The 25,885-nt window shown below is 37.4% G+C and overlaps 1 protein-coding gene across 4 annotated transcripts in view; it reads right to left on the reverse strand.

Moving 5' to 3' along the window:
- Positions 1-25,885, reverse strand: part of E2F3 (E2F transcription factor 3) — a 71,598-nt gene that overhangs the window by 8,657 nt on the left and 37,056 nt on the right. For 3 of the 4 annotated variants that reach the window (XM_016128106.2, XM_016128107.2, XM_036236738.1), the window contains exons 2-4: positions 3,931-4,042; positions 2,470-2,671; positions 993-1,151 (exon numbers count right to left, since the gene is read on the reverse strand). In XM_016128106.2, the coding sequence (XP_015983592.2) occupies positions 993-1,151; positions 2,470-2,671; positions 3,931-4,042 (473 nt within the window). Of the gene's footprint in view, positions 1-992; positions 1,152-2,469; positions 2,690-3,930; positions 4,043-25,885 lie in introns of all 4 variants that reach the window. The other variant, XM_016128105.2, reaches the window with a different exon arrangement.

Below are 25,885 nucleotides of genomic sequence, written 5' to 3' on the forward strand. Positions count from 1 at the left end.
GATCGCAGTTTCAAAAAAAATGCCTGAATTGAAAAATAAACGTCCCCACACACTCCGAGGGGAAGCCTATTAGAAAGGAGACACCAGAAGACACATTTTACTTTCTGTCTCACAAAGGTAATATGGAATAATCAGAAGTTTGGAATTAAAATTAGAGATGAAGTAATTTAAAATATTGGTTATCTTGTACTGGTAACAGAATACTGCAAAATCTTCTTGCCAAAATAATAAAGTAATCTCCCTAATCTTTTGTCTGAAGTGAGATGATGAACAGTAAGCTTTCCTGAGATGGTCAACAGATTGTCAGCCAGTTGAAAACAAGAATTGGTTTTTTATATTTTATATCCAAGGACTATGTTTGTAGGTGAACAGATAAATTGAGATTTCCCAGGCCTTAGGGTGCTTCTGACATCAGTTTTTGGTGTCGTGAAGCAGCATAATGCTCTTTAAAAGTTATTAAAAAAAATTTTTAATACTCTTTCAATTTCTTCAACTATGGCTCAGATAGTCAACGAATTCCAATTGTTCCAATATCCGATGAAAAGAAAATAGAATGTGAGAACCCCAACAATGACAGCTAACACCCACCCTAAATCTGGGAAGCCAAAGATGAATCTGCTGAATGCTGTCATTAATATTAATATTGACATCAAACGTATCTTATAATAGTGTTGCCTTACGCTATGAGTGTATCCATATGCCCCAACCACACATGAATAAAATATTTTTAAAAATGGTTCCCTCCTTGCTATCAAAATAGGCACGTTAGGATCCATCTGATTACTATCTTTCCATAAATCTGACTTCTAACACGAAGATAAGTAGGTACACACATGCGCGCGCGCGCACACACACACATACACACACACACACACACACACACACACAGAGCCAGAGTAAAATTCTACCTTGTGCATGTAAGTCAAGATTGTCAACTCTGGAAAGAGTCTAGAAGGCACTAACCCCCAATGAGCAGGTGGCACAAAGGATATCTTTGATTCTCTGAATCCTCGGTTAACAGTTTGAGGTCCAGGGTGCAGCTTTGGATCAGTTCATCTAATTTCTTCTCTTCCTGACTGAGCTCGGTCACTTCCTTTGACAGGCCTTGACACTGGGCCAGCATGCCCCCATCCTCAGACAGACTGCAGCCCCTAGAAACCCAAACACAGACTCTTCATGGCTGGCTACTTGAGAGGCTAAAGGGGGGAGGGAAATGAATAATCGAGGGAGGGGAGGGAAAAATGGTCCTTTGGGTAAATGTCCTCTTTTGATACAGGTTACACTGTTTATTAGCCAAGTGTTAAAATTAGAACATTTATACATATATTTTCATACATATAATCCTTCGCTTTTCACACCATAAAAACTAAAGTTAAAAAACACTGCTATTTTCAGGTTTCTTTCCTTCAGAGGAGACCTTTCTTCAGAAGGCTCAAATTCCAAGGGTAAAAAGGAGACAGTTCCTTCCTGCCACATGCCTCTCAGGGTGGGGAAAAACAGACACAGAAAGATAGAAAAATTTGAAAGAAAAGATGGAATAATTCAGTTTTCAAAAAAACATCATTCAAAAAGCACAAGAGACCTAGCTAGTTTCTGCGGGTCTTGATACCAACAGCAGAAAGGAAATGGAGGTTAAGGAAGCAGACGTATGTGCTATATGCGAGAACACAGACCAATACCCAACCGGTTTTCTAAGCCACAGGCTAAAATAGGTCACCAAGTCATCACAAAATTCCAAAAACTTCTGTACAGAAAGGTCACATGTTCATCTTATATTCGAAGTAGTGTTTTTTGAAAGCCGACCCATGACAGATTTATTCCTTCCAATACACTTTAATAGGTCCTTCTAAGATACTGGCTGCTCAGTACTCTGTCCATAATTCACAAATGACATTATCATCATACATTTAGTCATATATGTGGTTATATAGGTGACAAGTGTTATCAGCTCCCTTTTCTAAAAGGGACTTTTTAAGTCTTGCCTTAATTTACACAGAAAATGAGTTAATCTGCTATTAGAACCATGGATAAAGACACATGGCAATTGTGCATCCACACAGATGTGTTAATACACAGCCATAGTTAATTTCTAAATTTCTATTAGTGACAAGCCAAAGACCTATAAGATTATACATGTGAGCTCCCACGTAGACCTCATGGTAACAAATGAACAGCAGTTTATTTTACATCTGCAGAACCCTAGTTAATCCCAGGATTCCCTTGCTTGAGGCTAATTGAATACAGATCCTTTTATATCTGCCAGTACCTAAATAGGTCTTTTCCTTTAAGAGACTTTGAACTTCCGCTAAAAGAAGTTGAGGAGGGAAAAGAAAGAGGGAGTAGAAAAGAGTAGGGGAGTGAAGAAATGAAGTGTGGGCACATGTGAAAGTTGGGACTGGGAGAAAGCACAGTGTTTGAAAGGACCCCACCAGAGCTGGGGAAGAGGGGGCAGGTGTGGCCCATACTCACATCCATTGCACGTTGTTTTTAGACTTCTTCTTAATGAGGTGGATCCCTTCCAGCACATTGGTGATATCATAAATCCTTCTCTTTTGCACTTTCAGCACCTCTGCTGCCTTGTTCAAATCCAAGACCCCATCAGGTGATTGGCTCAGTAGCTGAATGAACTTCTTGGTGAGTAGACCAAGTGATGTATCATACCGTGTTTTTTCTGAGGGAGATTTTGGAGCTTAAAGAAAAACAAAAACCAAGCGGGTGGGGGACAGGGGGAAAGGTAAAGAAATGAAGGGTTTCTTTGCAGTTAAGCAAGCCCCCTTTCCCACTGCAGCCCGAGTATTAGTATCGGAAGCAAAGTTGTTGCTGTTGTTTCTGATAAGTTATAGAAAGCCATGAAGTTGCTTTATTAGAAAGAAAGGGACAGTAAAAATCCCTGATGAAAGCATTTTACTGTGAGTTTCTCAGTAGTTTCTACTTTGGCTTACCCTATTCCCTGGAGCTAGTGAAGTATTTCACACATAGGAGGTGTTCAAAAATATCTGTTGAATGAATGAAAAAGTGCTATAGCCCTATGGGATCAGCACATGTGGAGCCTAACCTGATGTGGCCAGGTTACAAGTCTCTCCAGCATTTTGCAACAGGGGTGCAGACAGACCCACCTCAACTGGCCTTTTAGGCTCTGGTGTCTCCGTGTGTATATAACTTGTTCACCAATATTTCTAACAATGCTTCATTTGGATGAAGACTATCTAGAAGGGTCTTTTAATCAAATCTCCCCATCCTTCTTGAGTGAAATTTCTTATGTTTCATATTGTTATCTATTCTCTTACAGGCGCACAGGTCAAGGGTTTGATTTAGCAGCATGTACAAGTTGTGGATTGCTTAATTCATAAACTACGGGAGAGAACAGTCTAATTTAATTTAGTCTTTACATTTAATGCCAGAGACATAAAGGACTATATAGCTATTTCCAGCCTACTTTTCTCTCTTTCTCCCAGAAGAAATGATGATCATATTCAATGGAAAGATAAACTAGTGGCAAATTATTGGTCTCAATCAATTCTTATGCTGCCTTATGCTGAGTTAAGAGATTTAGGATGATATAGATATCACTGACTCTGGCACAGTTTGTCTACACCTAGTTAGCCCAGTCTCTGAAGTAATGTCCGTTAAGTAAAGTTAAAATGAAAGTTGATTACAGAATGTGCCAAAGAGTTTGCATTCTGAGTTGAAAAATGAAACCACACACATTTAAAGAGACCTCCCCTTAAGTCAGTATTTAGGTACTGAAGTGATTCTGTAAACCTTTTGCTCAGTGTCTGCCGACATTGTATTTATTTTTTGGATTGGCAGAGAAAGAAATGAAAAAGAACAAACATGCCAAAATTATTCACACCTTGGCATCCTTCCAGCCATAAGCTTTGAAAGTTGGGAACCCACACCACAGATAAGCAGAGATGAAAGAATCCTTACTTTTGGGACTGTCTGGATTTCGCAGTGCAGCTCTCCCTTTGCCCTTAGGGGTTTTTAAACCATCTGAGAGGTACTGATGACCGCTTTCTCCTAGCTCCAGCCTTCGCTTGGCCTGGAATAAGAAAGTACAATCGTTCGTCCCCGGTCATGTGGACAATTACGAGAAGCGAGGCTCTTTGGGATATGGCCCCTGCCAATGCTGCAGGCTCATGCCTGCTCTTACCATCTCTGTTCTACTTACTCAAGGTCTCGCCATTCCCCACAGCCAGGGTCTAGCTTGAGGCTGGGCTGTCATGCAGACTCTCCCTTCACCCACAATAATCACCCATATATACTCGGATGGACAAATCCAATGATTCTTTAGGTCTAGGTTCAGGAGCCACTTTGTTCATTTATTCATTGATTCGACATATGTGCCAGGCATGGGGCTAGATACTAAGAACACAGCAGGCACCATGGAGCTTAAATTCACTGTTTTCCAGTGAATCTTTGCTGCCTCTCTCCATCTCTGACCTGGGTTGAACTCCTTTCCTTGAGCTCTCCAGACACTTTGTGTTTATTTGTATCATAACCCTTATTGGATATAAGAGTTATTTTACTAATCTGTTTCTCATTTCCTTTAAGGCAGGGGCTGTTTCCCATTTATCTTTGTATACCTAATGCTTGGCACAGAGCCTGGGTTTTTATATATATATATATATATATATATATATATATATATATATATATATATATGTGTGTGTTTGTGTGTGTGTGCACACACATATATATATATATGTGTGTGTTTGTGTGTGTGTGCATATATATGTATATATAATGAATAAAAGAAAGTAATCGAATAATAACACAACTAGTCACAGACTACAAATAGTCATTCATCAGAATAACAAATATTACAAACACTCAATCTTGGGCTTCAACTAGTATTGCTTTTGCCATTTTGTCATCAAACCTGGTAAATGAGAAATCCTCACCTAAGTTTTTAATTTACTACTTTCCTTTCGCTTTAAAAATATCTACTTAGTATCTTCCATGTACTGGCACTGGGTTTAGGGAACAGAGGTAAGGAAGATAGATGAATCCCTGCCTTCCTAGGGCTTATAGTCCATGAGAAAAGACAGATAAGAAGTAATTGTTGAGTATTAACTGCATGGGCGTGATGGGTGTTCAGACAGAAGTGGCACCGACTAGATACCCTACATGGCAACATATATTTAGGCCCATTTTAGGGCAGATTCTACTGATGAAGAGATTCACGATTTCAAAATAACTTCCCATGACATAGAAACAATAATAATAACTTATCATCTGATGACAAATATGCAGCTTCTCTATGGAAAATTATCAACTCAACTTGTACTGTTCATTACAGTAAGCGATTACCACTTGTGGCTCATCCAAACCAGTTTGTTCTATAAATTTAAAATAAACACTGAATTTTGAAGACTTAGTATTAAAAAAAAAAGTAAAATATCTCAATGATTTTAATATTAATGACATGTTAAAATGATATTATTTTGGCTTTATAAAATATTAAGATAGTATTAAAATTATTTCACCTCTTCCTTCTACATATGTATATTTTTATTTATGTGGCTTGCATTTGTGGCACACATTATCTTTCTACCTTCTGTCAGCTAAACATTACTCTAAAGGCCTAGGAATGACAATTCACAAATTTGTTTTTTCAACTTCATTTTCCCCTCCCAAATATTCTGTCCAATCTTTGTATGGGCCTGTTGTTTTTGGTTGGCCCAGGGAAATTCACTCTTCATCAGGCAAAGGCTTCATAACTGTTCTCTGGGGAGGTGACCCACAGGCCCAGGTGACCCAGGCCTGGCTAATCGTTGTGGTCCATCCTCCCCTCCACCTCCCCTTCTTCAACAGTGATTGGTCAGAGCAGCATATCACCAAAACTGGATGAACAAAGGCCAACTCTAGGCATTTTTCTGGAATTACTGGCAAGAAGGGGGTGTGCCTTCACAGTACAGTTGATAGGCTTGTAACCTGAAGCTATCTGAGAATGGACCCTCCACAGGGGAAAGCAGAGTGGAGAGATGAGAAGAAAGGGGTCTGAGGCCATCTTTCAAAACTCTGGATCAGGTCACACACTCGCAGAAAAAACTGATCTTCCTCAGACTTTTCAGCTACATTAGCCAATAAGATCTCTCTCTCTCTCTCTCTCTCTCTCTCTCTCTCTCTCTCTCTCTCTCTCTCTCTCTCTCTCTTTTTGCTTAAAGCACTTTGAGTTAAGAACCTGAAAGTGCAGTGTTGCAAGTGACGGTCTGTGGGATTAGCTGAGTCAAGATGGGCTATGGTGCAATGGGGGAGGGCTGGTAAGCCTGTGAAAGAGAAGCAAAGTGTGTTGGTTACTTCTTCTAGTCTTCAGGAAATTACTGATACAGATAAGTGTTATTTGAGGCTGGTATACCTCAGAGACGAAAAGAGCTTTGCTGTGGAGGCCCTTCTTCTCTGTAGAAAGTAATCCAAGAAGATAGAGAGAAGGAAGGCAAATGGGAAAAGGGTTTGGGACCCGCAACACTTGGATCCCTAAGGCTGTACCCTCCTTGAACCCTCACAATAAAGAACCACCCAGCGGCCAGCAGCCTGGGGATATATTAATTTTGCCTCCCAATCCGAGGTTCTTATTTAAAATTGCTTTGAGGCAAAGGCCTATGGAAGCAATAAACTGTAGGCTGGGGAAATTCTCAGAAATGTGTTGCTAAGAAACAGCGATGGCAACTTTAAGGACTAGGACTAGTCAGGATGCGTGACTTCGGTCACCAAGAACCAAACCCTAGAGCTCACCAAACCTAAATACTAGATAGAAAATCTACTAAATTTTAAAGGCACTTCTATCACCAGATAATCCCTACATCAAGAAGGCAAAGGTCTATGATGTCTCAGCCTCTAACAACCAACTACTAAGCTTATAAATTCTACACCAAAAACAAACAAGCAGTGAGAGAGTAGAAATCAGGGTAGCCATATTGATTCCACAAGCAAGTCCTGTCTCCACCAAGTCTCCAAGTGCCAGCATTCCTGTTGAGGAGGACATGACATGCTCCAGGAGGCGACCACTGTGTGTCATTTTCCTTTTCCGAAGAGATGTTTCTGTTGGGTTGCCCTGTTATTTTTCCACCCCTGTTTAGTGAGTGGGGACTGTAATGGACTTAAGAGGACCACACAGTACTTGCAGGTCCTAGATCTGAGGATTGGTGCAATTAATTGAGCTCTCTTTTGGGGAAGGGCTACGGATTTTGACATATGATGGAGTAGCGTTACTTAAATGCTTATTTTAGCAAATTCAAGCACACATCTTGGTAAAACAAACAAGAAACTAGAGAAAAGGATTTAAACAGTACAAGTAGTCTCTGCCCACACCGCCATGCCCTGGGCTGAGTACCAGGGCAGATGAAAGTCTCCTCACTTGGTTGTCTCAATTTTTGTTTGCTCTTAGTGTGAACATCCTGCTGAACTGAAGGTTATTCTGTTTATTAACAGATCTTCATATTACATGGCCCCTACTATTAAAGTAACCAATCTATCTGGTGTTCAACAGAAGACTTAGCCATTTGGTCCTAAGCAGGCATCAAGAACTGGACATGAGGGATGCTCTATAGATCACCCACATGGCATCTTTCTGGAACCCCAGCCCCAATTAAGCTCATGTTTCTCTGTAATGAGACAGTTGTACTGTTAAGCATTTCTAAAAATGCATTTTTGAAAATAATAGGATTAATGGTCAGGAAGCCAAGCAGTGGGCTGTGGGGACCATCCATAGTTGCATTTGTTGCCCTGATTTTTTCTACTGGGGAAGGAACTTTCCCGCAGTTCTTAGTTCAGATGGTTTCTATGCCTCCCAGCCTGAAAACAATAGGCCTGTCATTGCTCAGCATTTTAAATTGACCCTTCCCATCAAGATTATAGAGGTGAGTTCTGTAATGTGGGTCCGCCAATCAGTGCATTGGCTTAGGGATAGGCTCACGACCAAAGCAGGGTGACATTGGTCAGTCCTGGAACTCTTCTTGGAAAGTACTGGGTTCTTTTAACTGGAAGTTATTAGGCAGTAGAGTGTGAGCCTGGAGCTACCTGGGAACTGAGCCAACATAGAAGCAGAGTTAAGAGTTAGAGAGAAACTGAGTCCCAATATCTTCAAGGGAGATAGATGCTAGATACAACCATGCCCAAAAGGCAGTCCTGCCCTAGACTTTCATTTGTGTGAGCCAACAAACTCCCTTTTCTGTTAGATTACTACCACTGGCAACCAAGAGTTCTGATAGATACGGCCTTGTAGTATTAACTATAATACAATGAACATGTGCTTACAATATATCATGCACCATATCAATTTCTTTCCAAATGATCGTGTTATCGCATTTAGACACAACCGCATAATTAGTTATTATCTCCTGTTTTACAGGAGAAAAGTAAGGTTTACAGTGTTGAAGTAAATGTTCCAAGACCCCACAGCCAGTAAGTTTGCCTATACCAAAGTCTATGCTTATAACCACTTTAAAAAATGATTATGAAAAATTTCTATAAAAATATTTGAAAAGCATATTATATTGATACACTTTATGATTATGCTTAGTTTTATTTTCATAATTTAAAAAACTTTCCTTTAAATAATTGCACGTGGTCAAACAGCACAAATGGGTACACATAGAAAGCAAACCTTTCTCCTACTCTTGGAGCCTTATTCCTTTACTTAAAGGCAAGCACTATGAAGTTATTTCAGTATCCTTTTAGACAGTCTATGTAAAAACAAGTACACATATAGATTACACCACCACACCTTTAAAAAAACTTTTATACAAATAGTAGCAAACCACATACTATTCGAATCACATACTTCAGGGTTTGATTCCTAACAGTACACATCAAATGACCCTATTTTTCATAGCTGTATAATATTGTATTATTACACCATGATTTGTTTCCTTAACCAGACACCTACTAATGGACATTCAATACTCCTCTACTATAACCATTTTCCCAATAAATATTCATGATGGCATTATGGAGTAGGTATTCCTATACCCATCTTGCACTAAGGCAGAAAAGTTAACGATTATCTATAGCTCAGTTAATAAGTCATAGATGCCAGGATATGAACCCCGGTCTGTTCAATTAATTTCTCAGTGACCACGGCTTCTCTGGACTGATTGAGATATCTCTCCTTTGCTGTCTTAGCAACTTCTGGGCTGCCAGGGCATGGTTTTACCATCATAACACACATAAGCTCCAGGTTTCCTCACTGAACCAAAAGCTCAAGTCTTTAACAACTTATTTTCCCCAAAGCCCTGCATATGCCATGCACTCGGTCAAATTTACTTATGTTGACTGAACCAAAAAAAAAAATTCCCAAAGTCTCTTGGCAGGTATATCACAAAGCTCCAACATTACCCACCCTTAAGGGGGATATTAAAAATATATATATATATGTATATGTATGTACATATAGGTGTGTATATGTATTTATATATCCTGGAGATTAATCTTTACATATATGAAAAGATTTCCAAGAAATATAAAGGGGAAAAATTAAAGTTGTAGAAAGATATGAATATGATCTCATAGGGGTAAAAAATTATAAAACTATATACCTCACTATAAAATTTCCAAGTATCCATTGAGGAAAGGTCTGGAAAGATCCATATAAACTGTTAGTAGAGGTAATCTCTGAGAAATAAAATATGGACATTAATTTCACGTTTATAGTTCTGTAGTATTTGATTATATTTTTAAAAGTGATGTGTCTATATATATGTTAAATTTATACCTTTCAACCTAGCAATTCCATTCTTGGAGTATATTCTGAGAACATTTAGGTTATTCCTAGAGTTTGTCTATTGAAAACAGCACAGCCAGTTTTCTAAATATTTTCCCACATATGTCAAACATAATGCCCAGTCTTAGAAGAAAAATTCAGTAAGTTACTGTACATTTATATAATGAAATGTTATGTAATTAAAAATGATGTATATCTCTATATGTTTTTTTAAAAGCATGTGTGAATGGTAAAATTGTATTTGTGTAGGGAAGTTATATTCATAGAAATAAAGTATATAAAGAAACATTCCAAATGGTTTTGAGTATTAATCTTTGGGTTTTATTTTTAAATCATTTTAAAGGGAGCGTGGGTTACTTGCATAACAAGAAAAACAAAAATCATTATCATTTGAGGTTAAACAAAACAAGTCTGGTAGTTTATTTTTTAGACTATTGAAAATCTTATGTACCATTCAATGTGCATGGCTATGGGTTCAACACGGAAATGGGCTATGCTACACAGAGGGCATCCCATCTTCATGGGGGGAAGGCAAGTGATGTTCTTAGCTACCATGCGACTGAGCCCCAGGAAAAAGTTAAATTAAGAAAAAAATCACAGCCCGCTGTAGGCTAATAAACTGTGAATACTAAAATCAACTCCCTTCACCCCATTAATAGATCTGGGTAAGGGAAAGAAACTAGATATATGATATGTTTGGACTCGAAGCCAAACATGAGACAGGACATATTGAACAGAGGAAGAAGGAAAACAGAAGAAAATGGTTAATTAAATAAAAAGAATGAGGACCAATTTAAGTACATTAGTGACACAACTCAAAGGAGGGAATCTCTGGTGGAGCCCAGATTACAGCTGACTGACTCTCACCTGGATTCTGGCTATCAGGTCAGCGAGTCAGGGGATGTGGGTTTTAAGAAAAGAAAACCCAGCTTTCAGCTGTGACACTATATATTACTTCAATGTGGCTATTTTTTTAATCCATCCAATTATTTATTAAGTGTCTGCTGCATACTAGGCCCTGCCAGGGAAATGATTGTAAAGGTGACATGGTGTTCCCACTACATGACCAATACTACAAGAAACCCTCAGCTAGGTACAGGAAGACAGGAAGGAGGGCTGGAATTAGTGGGTGAGGAGACCTGGTGAGTGCTTGGGCCAAGTCCTGGAATGCCAGTGGGCTCATCCAATGAGCAGAGAAGGGAGCAGAGTCAGGAGACTGCAGCAGCTGTCCAAGCGCGAGCGGAATCACTGAGAGTTGGAAGGTCTTGGTTTGGAGGTGTTGGTGGGGGTAGGGAGGGGCTTTGGTGCAGAGTATAAAGAAGGTGCCAGATCACTGTCTCTTATTTTGCCATGCTAATAACCACACTTCCAGCATCAACCTTTCTCTGTGAAGAGGTTACCTAAGATAAAGAGCTTTAAAGTCTTCTCTGGCTTTTTAGATGAGAGGTTAATTTATAATCTAATGGAAGCAGTGTCACTATGAGCTATTAGGTGAGAAGCCTAATCAGAAACCAAATTATCTCAGAGAACTGGTGAACCGAACAGGAATGCTAAAGGCCCAGACGAGGCATGTGGTGACAGAAATAACAAGCACGCATTTCATCTTGGTGGAGATTTCCCTTAAAATCCCACATCCCAGCCACCACCAACTGGTGAGCAGAATCTCTGTTCTCTCTCAGATGTGTTCCTCTGCATCCCTGTTTCACTATCCCAGCTAAATGCCCCCATCATTTCTCATTGGATTACTAGAATGCCCCTCAAACTTGGCCATTTTTCTTCTTTTGATTTTTAAACTACAGATGGAGGGTATTTTAACTAAAAATTTATTTTTGGAAATCTAACCACATGCATATGAATGTTTCTAAAAGAAAAGCAATCTCAAACTGATTCACAACTTTTGGAATAGAAACCATTTACTTATGAACTGGTACCTGCCTTTCAATACATATTTACTTTATTATAAAAAATTATTTAATACAATTTAAATATAAGTAAATGCACATGATTTTAAAAAATCCACTAGCTCATAATGGCTATCACATGAGAAGAACCAATTTTACTATTTCCCCTAGTGGTCACCTCTGTAGTTCTAACTAACAAGTTATTTCTTGGTTAGCCATTTTTGTTATTTATGTAGACTTCCTTCAATGATTCCACACCCACATCTCTTTCATCCTTTCTCTCAATAGTTACATCATTTTGTTTAAATTGAAAACCTGTGCTGTGCATTTTGACTGTACAAATATCATTCACTGCTGAGTCAAATACTATACTGAGATTGCATTTCTTTTCTTGTAAAGATTGTTTTCTTTGGAATTTCCAATTCTTTCCTGCTTGTTGGCATTATTTGCCCTCACAATTTCCTCAATTTTTCCCAACTTTCCATTCCATCAGACTCTAACAAGTCCTTACTTTTTTCTCTTGCCTTTTTTCTCTTTAACCTTCTTTTTGGCACCAGGGACCAGAGCTCCTATAAGAATCTAATGCCCGATGATCTGAGGTGGAGCTGAGGCAGTGATGCTAGTGTTGGGAGTGGCTGCAAATACAGAAGAAGCCTCACTTGCTTGCCCACCACTCGCCTCCTGTTATATGGCCCAATTCCTAACAGGCCATGGTCTGTTACTGGTCTGTGATCCAGAGGTTGGGAACCCCTGGTCTAGACCCTGGGATGATAGTTCTCCAAGTCTGTTGCATGACTATCATTCTTGTTTTCCCTGACTACATGCAGTGTTCAAGTCTGAAGTAAACACTTGTCAGTTTCTTTGACGGCCCAGCCTTTGAACCTACTCTTTCATGGTTGAGAAGTTCTCGACTTTGTCGGTCCTGGCGGGAAGCACCACCACCTTTCTATCACAGAAGCTGAAGACCCCCAGTGCCCTTTCCCAGCTTCCCTGAACCCTAGGCCAGGGCCATGACTTAGGTTGGCACAGGACCTGGAGTCTGGAGTCACCCCTGAAAGGAAGACCAGTGGTAACAGCTGTGTGACCCTGGGAGAAGTGGTAGTTTACTGGATTCACTGTAGTTTGACATTTTGACTGTGGTTCTGGCTATTGCTCCTTCCCTCTTTCTGTCTGTTCTCCAAGCCTGGTTCTCAAAACTTCCTGACAATTCTTTGATGTATCCAATATCCTTGTAATAAATTCCTTTTCTGCTTAAGTCAGCCAGAGTTGGTTTTTGTTGCTTGCAATGGAATCAGTTTCCTGATTCCACTGTTAATTGTTTTCCTGGAACACATCTGAACAGCAGTACAGAAAAGAATATACATCCTTATCTATTTGAAATGTATATTTCACCCGCAGACTTGATAGTTTGGCTAGGTAAAGAATTTAAGGCTGATCATCACTTGCCCTCATAACCAGTGTTGATGATGAGAAACCTGTGGTCCCTGATTCTCATTCCTTTGAAGCCATCTAATTTTTAACCACTCTGAAAGCTTCCAGGCCTGTCTTACATTATTTTAAAACTTTATAACATGTATTCATTCAGGTGTGCATCTTTTTTTCTCTCACTGTCTGAGGAACTCATAAGCTCCTAGAAACTACATGCTTGGCTTTCAGCTACACGTAATACTTATGTTGTAAATCATTTCTCCTCATTGACTCTGTTTAATCTTCCTGGAATTCTTCTTGCATTGACTCTCTAAAGCTCTTATTTCCTATTTCTTTTCTTTCTTCCTCCCCACCCCCCACCCCTTCTACTTACTTATCCTTATATCAAATTTACCTTCCAATACACTAAAAGTTAAAAAAAAATTGGGGCGACTAGATTTTTAATTTCCAAGAATACCTGTTTTGCTCTCTCATCAATCTAATGCTAAAGCATCTTGTTCTTGTTTTATGAATAGGATAATTTCTCTGATGCCATTAATTATTTCTTTTAAAGTTCTGTTTCCTGTTTAATCTGTTTTCTCCATAGTCATCTTTTCCTCTCGTTTAAAAAATAATCTTGTTTTCACTCTATAATGTAGTCTTTTCTCATATGTCTGGTCAAGCTTTGTGTCTGTTCATATTTAAGAACAAAGCACTATACTGACAATTGGGAGCTTCAGGATTCAAATTGAAGTGATACACTTAAATGCCAGAAAGGAACCAATTCATTTATTTTGAGACAATTTCTCAAAATTTATGTCTCAAATTTTATTAATCTAGGAAAAAGACTCCTAGATTCTGGACATTTATTTTGCATAAAGACTGTCACATGAATCGCTCTTTTACTCTTGGTTTTTTCACACTTACGCTTCTGTGACTCCCTAGAGAACAGGACACTCTCTTTGGCCATAGCTTCCTCTTTTCTACTTTTAGACTGTCACTCTTCCATCCATTCTCTGTATTCTAGAAGTCTGTTGAATTATCTTGCCCACTAAAGGTCCCAGTCTCATTTTCAGTGATTTAAAAAAACTGTTTTCCATTATTTTAATAGGGTTTCAAGGGAAAGGAGATAAATATGTATGACAATCTGCTTTTCTGAACCTGAACTGTCCCTCTATGTATTTAATTCTTGTTTATTAGCAAGTGGTACTGACTACTCACTATGTGTAAGGAACTGAGCTGGGCATTTTATATTAGTACATGAACTCACGCAATAGAGGCAATGGTTTCTTGCAAACAGAAGCTGAAGCCCTAATACCTTTCCTACCCAATAATTGAATGTTGATCTTAAATAGCAGAACCTCTGAAAATCCTGTATGTATGTATGTATGTATGTATGTATGTATATATGTATGTAGGAATTTATGAATGTATGTATATACCAAATTCAGAGGAAATGGATAAGAAGCTTAAGAGAAAGACCTGGGTAATATATTAAACAGACTTAATGTTACTCAGATGAAATAAAAGGAAATGAGTAATAAGAGAATTTTTTAATAAGAGAAATGCTATGATGACTATATCTGTAAGTTCATAGTGGTCTCTAAATCAGAGTGGGCAAAAGTTTTTATCCCCATTCAGTGTTTAAGCCTTATTATTTCCTTCGAACTCTAAATTTTATCTGTTTTTACAGAAAAAATAAACATCAGGGAAAATTGCAATTAAATTGTTAACTTAAAAGAGAGTTTTAAATTTATTTATATTAACAAATTCATAATGTTTTTCTTTAATTTAAATTACTACTAACCTTAAATATGTAGTTATTGCCCATAAAATGGAATTTAAGAATTCTCTTCAGTCATCTGAATTTTTAATTAGGAGGTTTGCAAAAGTATCTGAAATATATTCAGTGATGTGCAGTTATGAAGCTTAGGCTCTAATTCTGCTGTTCAGATGTCTCTCCCAATAGTGTACTTGAATCTCTGACCAGAGTACTATCAAGTTAATCTCTACTTCCTTTTCCAATTACTAGTTTTTGGTCTTAAGTTTTATCTCACTTCAACACCAATAACCACAAGTTGACAATCTTCTGTTAAAGACCAGGTAGCAAATATTTTAGACCTTGTGGGACATAGTTCTGTTGTAGCTACTCAACTCTGCTATTGTAGCAAGAAAGCAGCCAGAATACATAAATGAATGGGCTTTGCTGTATTCCAATAAAACTTAATTTACAAAATAGACAGTGGACTAAATTTTGTCAGCAGGCCAGTTTGTGGATTTGTAGGGGAAACCATTGTCTTCCTGCAATTTACTACTGTTTTTATTAAATTTGATATTGTACATGTCAAATACTAAAATTTTATAAAGTGAGAAAGTTGATCATCATTTTTGGGTATTTTTGGAATTATGTCTCTGTCATGCTTTGTGTTATATATAAGGACTAGAAACATGTACTAAAAATAAAAGCAAATTTAAGCTATTCATTTGAATAGTTGGACCTCATCACATCCATAGAAAACAATGATAATTAAATACATGGAGATACTCTGTTTTATATCCTCAACGATTCATAGCTAAAAAGATAAGTTTATACATGCAATGAGGAGCTATAAAGAAAGTCTTAATATGAGCTTGACAGATCAATTTTAGACAGTAGTAATTCAACTGTTTCATTACTGGTACCAAAAAAAATCTTGTCAGTAAACTTTCACCCATTGAGTTATTGTTGACATTGTAGTGAGTTCATGGAAGCTTAGAATGTAGTTACTAAAATGGCTTACGGCACAGAGCTGAGACCTTAAGTTTCAGAAAAAGAGCATGTGTTTAATTAGCACTCTGGTTCCAAGGGACAGGGCACTTGCTCCTGGTGGACGTAGTTTCACGAACAATCTCCTGGTACAGAAGCATGGTAAAAGAACTCCAAGAAGTAAGAATACTTTTGGAAGACTTATGAATCTAAGAACCAGTTGAATAATTTCCTCTTAAAGTAGTAAAATGTTACTTTAAAAATACAAAGAAGTGAAAGCTGACATCTGCCAGGAATATCCAATATATGACTTGAAAGCCAGAAAGTACTGCTTTCCTGCTCAGTCAACTTTTATTTACTGGCAAACTCCATTCTTTATGTGGGAGGCTGGGAGTTTCCAGGCTGCAGTATAGTAAAGAAGAACCTGTGTGGAGGTCCATAAACTCACTGAGTTAAGAAGATGGAGGTAAGAGTCTGGGAAGATCAAAGCAGCTAGAATTTGGACAGACTACTAGAAAGAAGAAAATTGTTCAGAGGTAGAATCTTGGAAATCTGAAAAAGGTTCCTCTTGAGGATTCAGCAGAGTAATAATCAGTGCATGCATGTGAGGAAACTATCCAAGGCCAGGAAAAACAAATACCTGAAAGGAACAGAAAACAGTGCCTACAGCTTCCATGGGGCCTGAAATTGCAGGCGTATTGTTCCGACAATCGTTCCTACCAGCCAGAATGAAAACAAAAACAAACAAACAAACAAAAACCTCTATAACTTATGAGGCACAGGCTAGAGTTGCCTCATTGATGATGCAAAATTAGCTCTAGAATAAATAAGGCTCTGGTCCCACCTAATAAAGCAAGACCTGAAAGACCAAACTGTTTCTAAAAAATTTAATTGTATCTCAGAACACCACTCAAGAATGATTATAGAAATACAAAAAATGCCTAGCACCCAAAAGCCATCATCCAACCAAAGATTACTAGGCTGACAAGCAAGCATGAAAATATGACTCGTATTCAGGAGAAAAATCAATCAGTCAAACCTGTCCTAGAACCAATATAAATGTTTGAATTAGTAGACAAGGACATGGAAAAAAATCTAATGTAACTGTATTCCATATGTTCAAAAAGTTAAGTAGAGATGTAGATGATATACACTTACGGATTCAAAAAGTTCAATGAATCTCAAACACAAGAAACATAAAGAAGACTATACCAAGGCATGCCATAATCCAATTGCTCAAAATCAGGGACAAAGAGAGAAAAATCTTAAAAGCAGCCAGGGGTCAAGAGGAATATTACAAAAAGAGAAAAATGACAGCATATTTCTTATTATGTAACAATGTAGCCGGAAGATGGTAGAGCAACATCTTTAATAGTATTGAAAGAAACTGTCAAACTATAATTCCATACCCAGCAAGAATATCTTTAAAATATATTATAAAATCTAAAGATAAGGGACTTTTTCAGAGATACAAAAACTAAAGGAATTCTTCGCCAGCAGACCTGCACTAGAAGAAATCTTAAAAGAAGTTATTCAAGCGGAAGGAAATGATGCCAGATGGAAACATGGATCTACACAAGCAAATGAGCATCAGAAATAGTGACTACATGGGTAAATATGTGAGGTTTCCCCCCTTATAGTAAATTGTATTGTGCAATTTATAACAAATATATAAGTAAAATACATGACAGTAATAACAATGTCTAGGAGGGGAGAAGTGAACACATGTCTCTATAAAGTAAGTGGTGTAATTTTGAGCAGACCTAAAGAATGAATAGGGGTAAGTGCAAAGAGCTAAGAAAACCAAGACAATTTTGAAGAAAAATGAAAAGATAAAAGAACTTGTCCTACCAGCTATCCAGGCTTTTACTGTAAAACTATAGTAATTAGTGAAATGTGGAATAGGCAAACAGACCAAGAGAACAGAATAGAAAAGCCAGAAACAATTCCACACATACATGGAAATGCCACATATTGCAAATGAGGCACTGCAGGTCACTGAAAAAGATGGACTATCTAATAAATGGTGCTGGGACAATTTATCTGAGAAGAAAAAAAATATGATTGTATCCTTACCTCAAATCAGACACAAAACTCAACTGCAGACCTAAAAGAAGGGAGCAAAACTTTAAAGCTAAAGCTATGAAAAGAAACAAAGAAAAAAATATTTGACTTTATGGAAGAGAAGGTTTTCTTAAACAAAACAAATGTATGAATCATTCATGTGAAAAACTGTTTTACAATTAATTCTAGTCCTCACAAGACCACAATAAAATAACGAAGTCAAGCCCCAGATTAGGAGAAAATATGTGCAATGCACGTAACCTCCTAGGAATTACTATCCAGAATATATAAGGAATCAGTAAAAAGCAACAAGAAAAGGGCATAAACCCAAGAAAAAATAGCTAAGAGACAGGAATCAGGCAATTCCCAGAAGAGGGTACTAAATGGTCAAAATATTAAAGTATGTGTTCAGGGAAACGTAAATTAAAATGAAAGAACTTTTTCACACTCATCAGATTGGTAAAAATTGCACAGTCTGAAAAGACCAAGTTCTGGAAATGTGAAAGACTGTTACAGCTTGCTAAAGGGTGATGGTGGTGGTGATGGAACCTCTTTAGAGAAACATTTCATCAATATTTAGTTAAAATCATCAACTCCTCAATATGCACCATAATTCTTGAACATATGCACAAGGAGGTGCTATAAAGTAACATTAGTATTGGGCCATAGTTATCAATGTAGATAAACCCCGCAAATACTGAGTAAAAACCAAAATCCCATAGAAGGTATACAGTACCCTTATGTTAAATTTTAAAACATTGAAAACATTATTAAATAGCATTAGAATAATACATATGTAGCAAAAGTATACTTGTATAATACATACATAGAAAAGTATGAAAAATACAGGGAAATTTAGAGAAAAAAAGGACCGTGCCATTGGGTAAGGAAACAAAACAGTCTTCAGCTGTATTGTTAATGTCATTACATGTGCTATTCTTTCTACCCCTCGTATCTGACATATTTTATAGTAAATTTTAAAATATTAAAAAACAAGTGGGAGTCAGCTAGGGTGGGAGAAGAGTGGGTATGTGACCAACCATTTTGGAAGGTATTACCATCATTTTACACATGCACATTTTTGACCTTACAATTGTATTTCTGCGAATTAATTTATCCTAGAGGAAAACTTTTAAAAGTATGCAGAAAGACAAATACGAGGATGTTTGTTATGGCATTTAATAGGGGGAAGTTAAACAAAACCTAAATGTCTGTTGTCCATTAATAAGGGAATGGTTAAATGAACCACTCTATAGTATACACCCAGAGTACAGAACATAATGTAGCTACAGTATTCTGTGGTGAGGTCCATCTTTGGGTTTATCAGTAAAGATAAAGCAAGTCAGAACAGTATTTGCAGATCCACCACTGTTGAAAATGGATATAAAAGGCCTGTAAGGAAGTCCATCAATGAGGCTGAAAGCAAAGGGTGGAGGAGATCAGTATGCTCTGCACACTTCTAATGGAAGGTATATGAATATAGTATCTTTGTAATTCACTTCAAAAATTAGTGAAAACAGAATATAAACAGATAAAACACATGTCGAAAAGAAAGTCTAGGGACCAGAGTGATTATGATGAATTTGAGGAACCAGTAGTTAAAGGTCGAGAAGAGTAGGGGCCAGTCAGGCCCTGAGAAGTTCTGAGATGGCTGGGCTTCAAGGACAAAGGGCTCAGGGAAGAATGACTAAGAAAGGGGGGAAAGAGAGTTTTCAGATTTTATGATTATTGACCATTTCTATAATTTCAGTCTCTAATTCCCTAGTTAGGTAACTTCCAAATTTTCAGAAAGAAAACTAAAATCTATCCAACGTCTACCGTATACTTTCATATAGATTATTATAATTAAGGGAAAGGAGCCCTCTAATAAACATTTGTTAAGATAAAAGTTTCTCTGTATTTAAAAAATTCAATGTAAAAATAAGGATGTTAATTCTCTGATACTCTGCTATTCTGAAACACAATATTAAACATAATATATCGGTAAAAGGAGAATTTCAGAAGTCTCTTTATCTAGTGGTATAAGTGGTACTTGGTTTTTATAGCCGGTATCATTGTTCCTGGGAATAATGAGTCTCTTCAGATGATCCTGTGAGTTCATTCCTCCCACTGGAGCTCTTCCTGGCCAGACCACTAAAGAGCCAACAAAAGTGGAAAATCCTACACAGACCGAAGTTCATGTAATCCCCAACGAGGTAAATAAAGGATTAAACTTTTGAGGTAGGAGAATCACCCTAAACACCCAGATAGGGGCTAATGATGGAAGAGCCTCCATTACTCTATTTTTTTTCCAATAATTTTCAAAGAAGCATCTTGTTTCTGGGGAACAGATTATTTAAAATACATGACCCACACACAAAAAATGAAGGTTTACTCCCTTTGTAAGACAGCCTCTCTCTCTCTCTCTCTCTCTCTCTCTCTCTCTCTCTTTTTCTTTTCTTTTTTTAACCAACAGGCCCACCTATTTTTGAGAAATCTCCTAGAGTTAAAAGGATAGAATGGAATCCTCAGAAAGTGAATCAAGTAATATCAATAAGACATGTACTGGCTCTCAGGAATATTTTTAAAAGAAAAACAAAGAATAGAAATTTATCTCCAAATAGGACTACTAGAGAGCTTTCTTGAGGCTGAAGAAATGGAGCAATGGTTTGGGAGGTGGTATGGAGAGGACCTAGGCTGGTGAGCAGGCAGCACTGCCAATGGGCCCTTTAGCTACAGAGAGATTCCACGAGTAGGTGCTGCTCGACCTAGGATTTAAAGAACCTTAATCCGGTCAACACGAAGTATGAATTTTCTCTTTCTAGATCTTCAGGGAAAAACAATACAGTCATCAAAACAGAAAAAGCACAACTCTTTGAAAGGAGTCAAATCCCTCTACTCTCATTCTGCAATTCTATTACTCCCCAGGTTCTGGCACACAAATTGGACTTTAGCTCCTGTTGTACTCATGTGGGCCAACATTTTGATAGAGATCATGATTCAGAAGCCTCTACTTACCCACTAAAGGTTCAGAACAAGGTCTTAGCTTTTTTCTACTTCATGAAGCACTGCCTTTGAAGTACAGAATCAAACAGAAAGGCCTACAGAAGTGATGGCTAATGAATACGCATGAAATTGTGTTCATTTTTCAAATGCACATAAATACAAACTAGGAATAAATTCTATGAAAAATGTGGGATGGAATAGTGGTGATACAATAGCTCTGGAAATACACAAATTCAATGAACATGTTGACAAAGGAAAATGTCCTTGAAATGAGTTTTGAAAAAAAAAAAAATGACAGCGTTGTATAGGAAAGAGATGATGATAATGTCTACCTTTATTAATGTTAAAAATCAAAAACAAACTATCAACTTTATCAAGGGCTTGATTCAATTCAGCAGCTCAATGACTACAGGAACAGGACTTTCACTCATGTGGAGTGAATAAGTCTCTCTTCAGGGGCAATAGTGAATGGCAGGTATGCTAGGTGACTATACTGGTAGCTCGTCTCCTTTTTCACAAGTACGGTTTTTTTATAACCCATTTATCTCTTCACTACCTTTAGCTTATACACCTTACAACAATTCTAGGCACCAGATGTTACCTCAATATATATTTATTAATTGCGAGAGTAAAGATCTCAAAAAGTACTCTAGTTGAACCTAACAATTTGGAGAACAATTTCTCCCTAGTCTATACTTATTCCCAGATGTAGGCAAGGTGGGTACATAAAGGAGAAACATTCTTCATCTTTGAAGCTCCACATATGTTAGATCCTCCCACTGGTTCTCAACCTAGAAATCTCGCCTGTGGGCAAAGTGTGTTCACAAACCTGAAAAACATTCTTGATGAATACCCCCAAATGAACTTCAAAGAACTTTGCATGAAATCTTACCTGAGAATTCACCTAGAGACTCCTATTACCAGTGTTAACTTTTTTGCAGTTAATCACTCCAAATGCAAAATAAGTACCTGGTTATTGAGAAAATAACACTTATCTATGTGATAAATAAAACTTCTTTATCTCTACAAACCAGTTAGAGTGTACAAATCTGAGAATGCTAGAGCTTTATAAAATAAAATTAACCATTCCAAAAAAACCTTTGTTTTTATTAAGCATATGACTAATAAATTTTGTGATTACTTTGGTCCTTTTTTCAATTAACAAACTAACATTAATTTTTCAAAAAATCTATTTCTATTTGTACTCACACATTGTGTTGCTCACAAAAATATGTGTGTGGGGGGGCAGTCACTTCATAAAGAGCAAGAAGGAAAAGAGACAGGACCATGTGAATTACAATTTAGAAGAATGCTCTTCATGATATTCTAAATGATAATTCTTTTTGTCACTTCGCAAATATAACTTAAAAACTTCTTTTTAAATTGGAGAAATGGTAAGAAAACTTGGCCCAAGTTACAGAGCCTTCCTGGGCCTCAGTTTCCTCATTTGTACAAAGTGAATAATAGAGGACTAGAGAAATCTCTGGAATACTTTCCAGGGCCTGAATGCCTGTATCTCTGAAGCCTTATCAACTAATAAAGTTTACCACTTTTGTCACCTTGTGCTAACCATCTCTTGAGCAAGATTCTCTGTCTAAATGTGTACTGACTAGAACCCAGCAAACACTAAAGTCACTAGAAATTTGACTAGATTACAGTTAAGAACATAAGGTAAGGAAAATACACTTTAAGAACAATTACGGAACTCCAAGCAAAAATTTAAGAATACCAAAAGTTTCCTTACTTGTGTCTTGGTTTGTAGCCAAACACATCGGCTGTTGGATCATTTCATGAGCTCTCTCCCTGGGTTCCTAAGGGTTTGGTTCCAGAGTTGCCTGGGGTTGTAAAAGGGATGAGAGAATTGCCTTCTTTCCCGAACCCTACTAGTACACTGTTTATGATCAAATAGCACCTTTGTCAAAGGATCTGAGATCCCCTGCCCCAGGACCAATGTGAAAGAATATTCGCTTTATTATGAACAGGGCCTTGCCTTCAGGGAAAGCAGGATCTTTAGAAAGTTTTGTATTTAGTCCTCATCTCCCCTATCGGACAACTATGACTTGCCGAAGGGAAAACTGAACAACAGGGTCAATAAAATCATGGACTGGAGGAGGGATTGTCAACTGCCGCTGTGGACAAAGCAATATCTGATGGACATAAATGCGAGAAAAGGTGTAAAACAGACCACAGCTTTCCTAGAAGCTCTCGGAGAGCAGAAGCTTCTGGAGGTCAATCTGGAGGGTTTGGTTCAATCTGCTAAATGCATCGAAGCAGAGCCAATGAGAAAGTCTAATGACGACCCCTCTGGCACTTTGTCATTTTCCCTGAAGCCAACAAAACCAGAAGACTGCAATAATGAAATACAGAGGATAAAGAGAGAAAAGCGTGCTACAACATGGGTTCTTCAAAAGTTGAGAGTCATGCAAAAAGGAGGTGATTTAAGTTTCATGCACGTTGCTTTTTAAACTATGTATTTCTTGTTCTGACTGTATTTGGCATTTTCAGGACCACATTCTTGCATGTAATATTTGTGCCTATTATATAGTCCTTTTAGTTTAAACCCTAATCACTTTAAACAAATGCACAAGCCCTAGTTCTCAAACTTGGACACACACTAAAATTGATGGGAAAGTTTAAAAATTTAAATTCTGGTGCCTGAATCAGTACCCTTGAGATACTGATTTAGTTATAGCAGTGTGGTCTGGATGGCAGGATTTTAAAAAGCTACTTGGCTGATTCTCTAAGGTCCAGCAAATTTTCAGAACCACTGCTTTTAAGCTGGATCCTGGTTGGCAAATAGGCTCAGAAGATATGCCTTAACTTGTCAAACAAACGTAAGCATACTTACGGTGTGGCCAACAGTCATCAGAGGTAAATATTATTCTGTTCTGATATCAAATTATTTTTAAAGGCAGAGGGGCAAGGGACAAGAAGGAACAATAATGCTTTTGTAGGGGTAAGACAAGTTTTCAGTCCTATAAAACTCCTCAGCATATTATAGAAACCAGTTTTGCTGGTTTTTTATTATATGACAAAGGGAAGCACTGACCCAATCAGAGAATTTTGGTTGTAAGATGTACTAATCCAAAGAACTAGTGAGATATTGCTGTGACTCTTAGAGTTTTCTACTCTAAGAATACTATTGTCAAAGGATAGACATTGTCATTTCCTGCTAGTCTTCACATTTTTCCATCTCAAGAAGACAAAGACCAACCCTATCCACCTAGAGGGAAGCACTTGGAGGTTGCAATTTTCCATTAAGAGATTAAATATAACTTGTAAGGCTGTGAGTCTCAAACTTGAGCATACTGGAGGGCCATTAAATGCAGCCTGTTGGGCTCTACCATGCTGGGTCTCTGATTCTATAGGTCAAGGACAGGAATTTCTGACAAGTTCCCAGGTGATACTGCTGCTGGTATGGAGACCACATTTTGAGAATTCAAACTAACAAGGGTTCGCAAATAGCATGCTCCTTGAGTAATTGAAAAGGTTTCTATACGGCTTTAGGCTCTGTGATAGAGACAAATTATGTTGAGCAAAATAAGTCATTGTCTTAAGATAAATCTTTAGATATATGCCACAAGGCAAAATTTTATTATTACTCTAAAAAAGGAACATATGGGTTCACTTAACTTCGTTTATTCGCCATGAGTAAATGTTACCCTTAGAGGAGAAAGTGTAAGAGTTGCCTTAAGTTAAAAAAGAAGGACCTAAATATTTTCCCCCAAAAACCTTGACCCATAGTTTCTTGTTTCGCAAGGGAATCGTGGCTATTTTTCATTTACAAAATATTTATTTTATAACGTGGCATTTAAGTGGGGGTAAACATGGGCTTTTTAACAAGGTAGTTAGGTCAACTGAGTAACATCTGGAAAAAAATAAAGTTGAATCTGTACAGAAGAGTAGGACAAATGCCAAAGGGAGCAAATATTTAAATGTAAAAAATAAAAATAAAAATCCAGAAATTCTTCAAAAACAAAAAAAAGGGGGGGGGGGTTGGAGAGCAGTATCTGTGTGCATCTGTGGAAAGGGGATAGGGAGGATGCTTTCTGTGACTCAAAATCTGGAAGCCATAAAAGACAGAATGGAAAAAGTCACTACGTAAAAATTAACTTCTTTATGGGGCAAACGAAAAACTTCAAAGACTAAAGAAAACACAAAACTGAGAAAAATATTTGGAGATCATATCTTGGACTTACAGCTAATTAATCTCCCCATTAATAAAGAGCCCTATCAATCAATAAGACCAACAACCCAATAGAAAAGCAAGTACAGGAACATACAGTTTACCAAAAAAGAAATACAAATGGCCTTTAAACTATTGAGATGTCTGACTTCACACTTTTTTAAAGAGGCATGAAAAGTTAAACCATGTTGATATTATATTTTGCATAACAGATTGGCAAAAATCCGTAAGTGTGCGTTGAAGCTCTCATAAATTGTTTGTAGGAGTGCAAAATGAAACAAGCCACAGCGAGGGCAGTCGACACTATCACAGGTACTCTGGTCAAAATTCAAATCCTTCCTGCAGATATGCCTGCACATGTATGAAGTATATCAGTACATGCAGTTTTGTTTGTAATAGCAGAAGACTGCTCGAAAAAGTAAGAGGCAGTTCTGTATGTTCTGATATGAAAAACTTATTAAGGTATATCATTAAATGTAAAATACGAGGTATGGAATAACAAATAGTTGTCATCTTTTCTCCTAAGAGAGGAAAAATAAAAATTATTTAATTTTTGAACTTGCATAACAGTGGAAGAATTCATAAGAAACTAATGGAAATGGTGACGTGTAAAAAGCACGGAGGGTGGGGTGAATAGGAACTGGCCTGAGGGCAAGATTTTACAGTACACCTTCTTATAAAACTTCCTTGGTAATGGTTATTGAAATCAAATTGCAGAACTATATAAAAAATGAGAAAACTTTGGCATACATTTTTTTCCTTCAGATGTTTCCAGCACATTTCAAACCCAAATTAAAAAAAAAAAAAAATAGTACTCACTAACATGAGACAAATGACAGGGCTAGTCCAAAGTTATTGACCTCCAGGAGGTC

This window comes from Rousettus aegyptiacus, unplaced genomic scaffold (genome assembly GCF_014176215.1).
Source record: "Rousettus aegyptiacus isolate mRouAeg1 unplaced genomic scaffold, mRouAeg1.p scaffold_m13_p_1, whole genome shotgun sequence".
Classification (NCBI taxonomy): domain Eukaryota; kingdom Metazoa; phylum Chordata; class Mammalia; order Chiroptera; family Pteropodidae; genus Rousettus; species Rousettus aegyptiacus.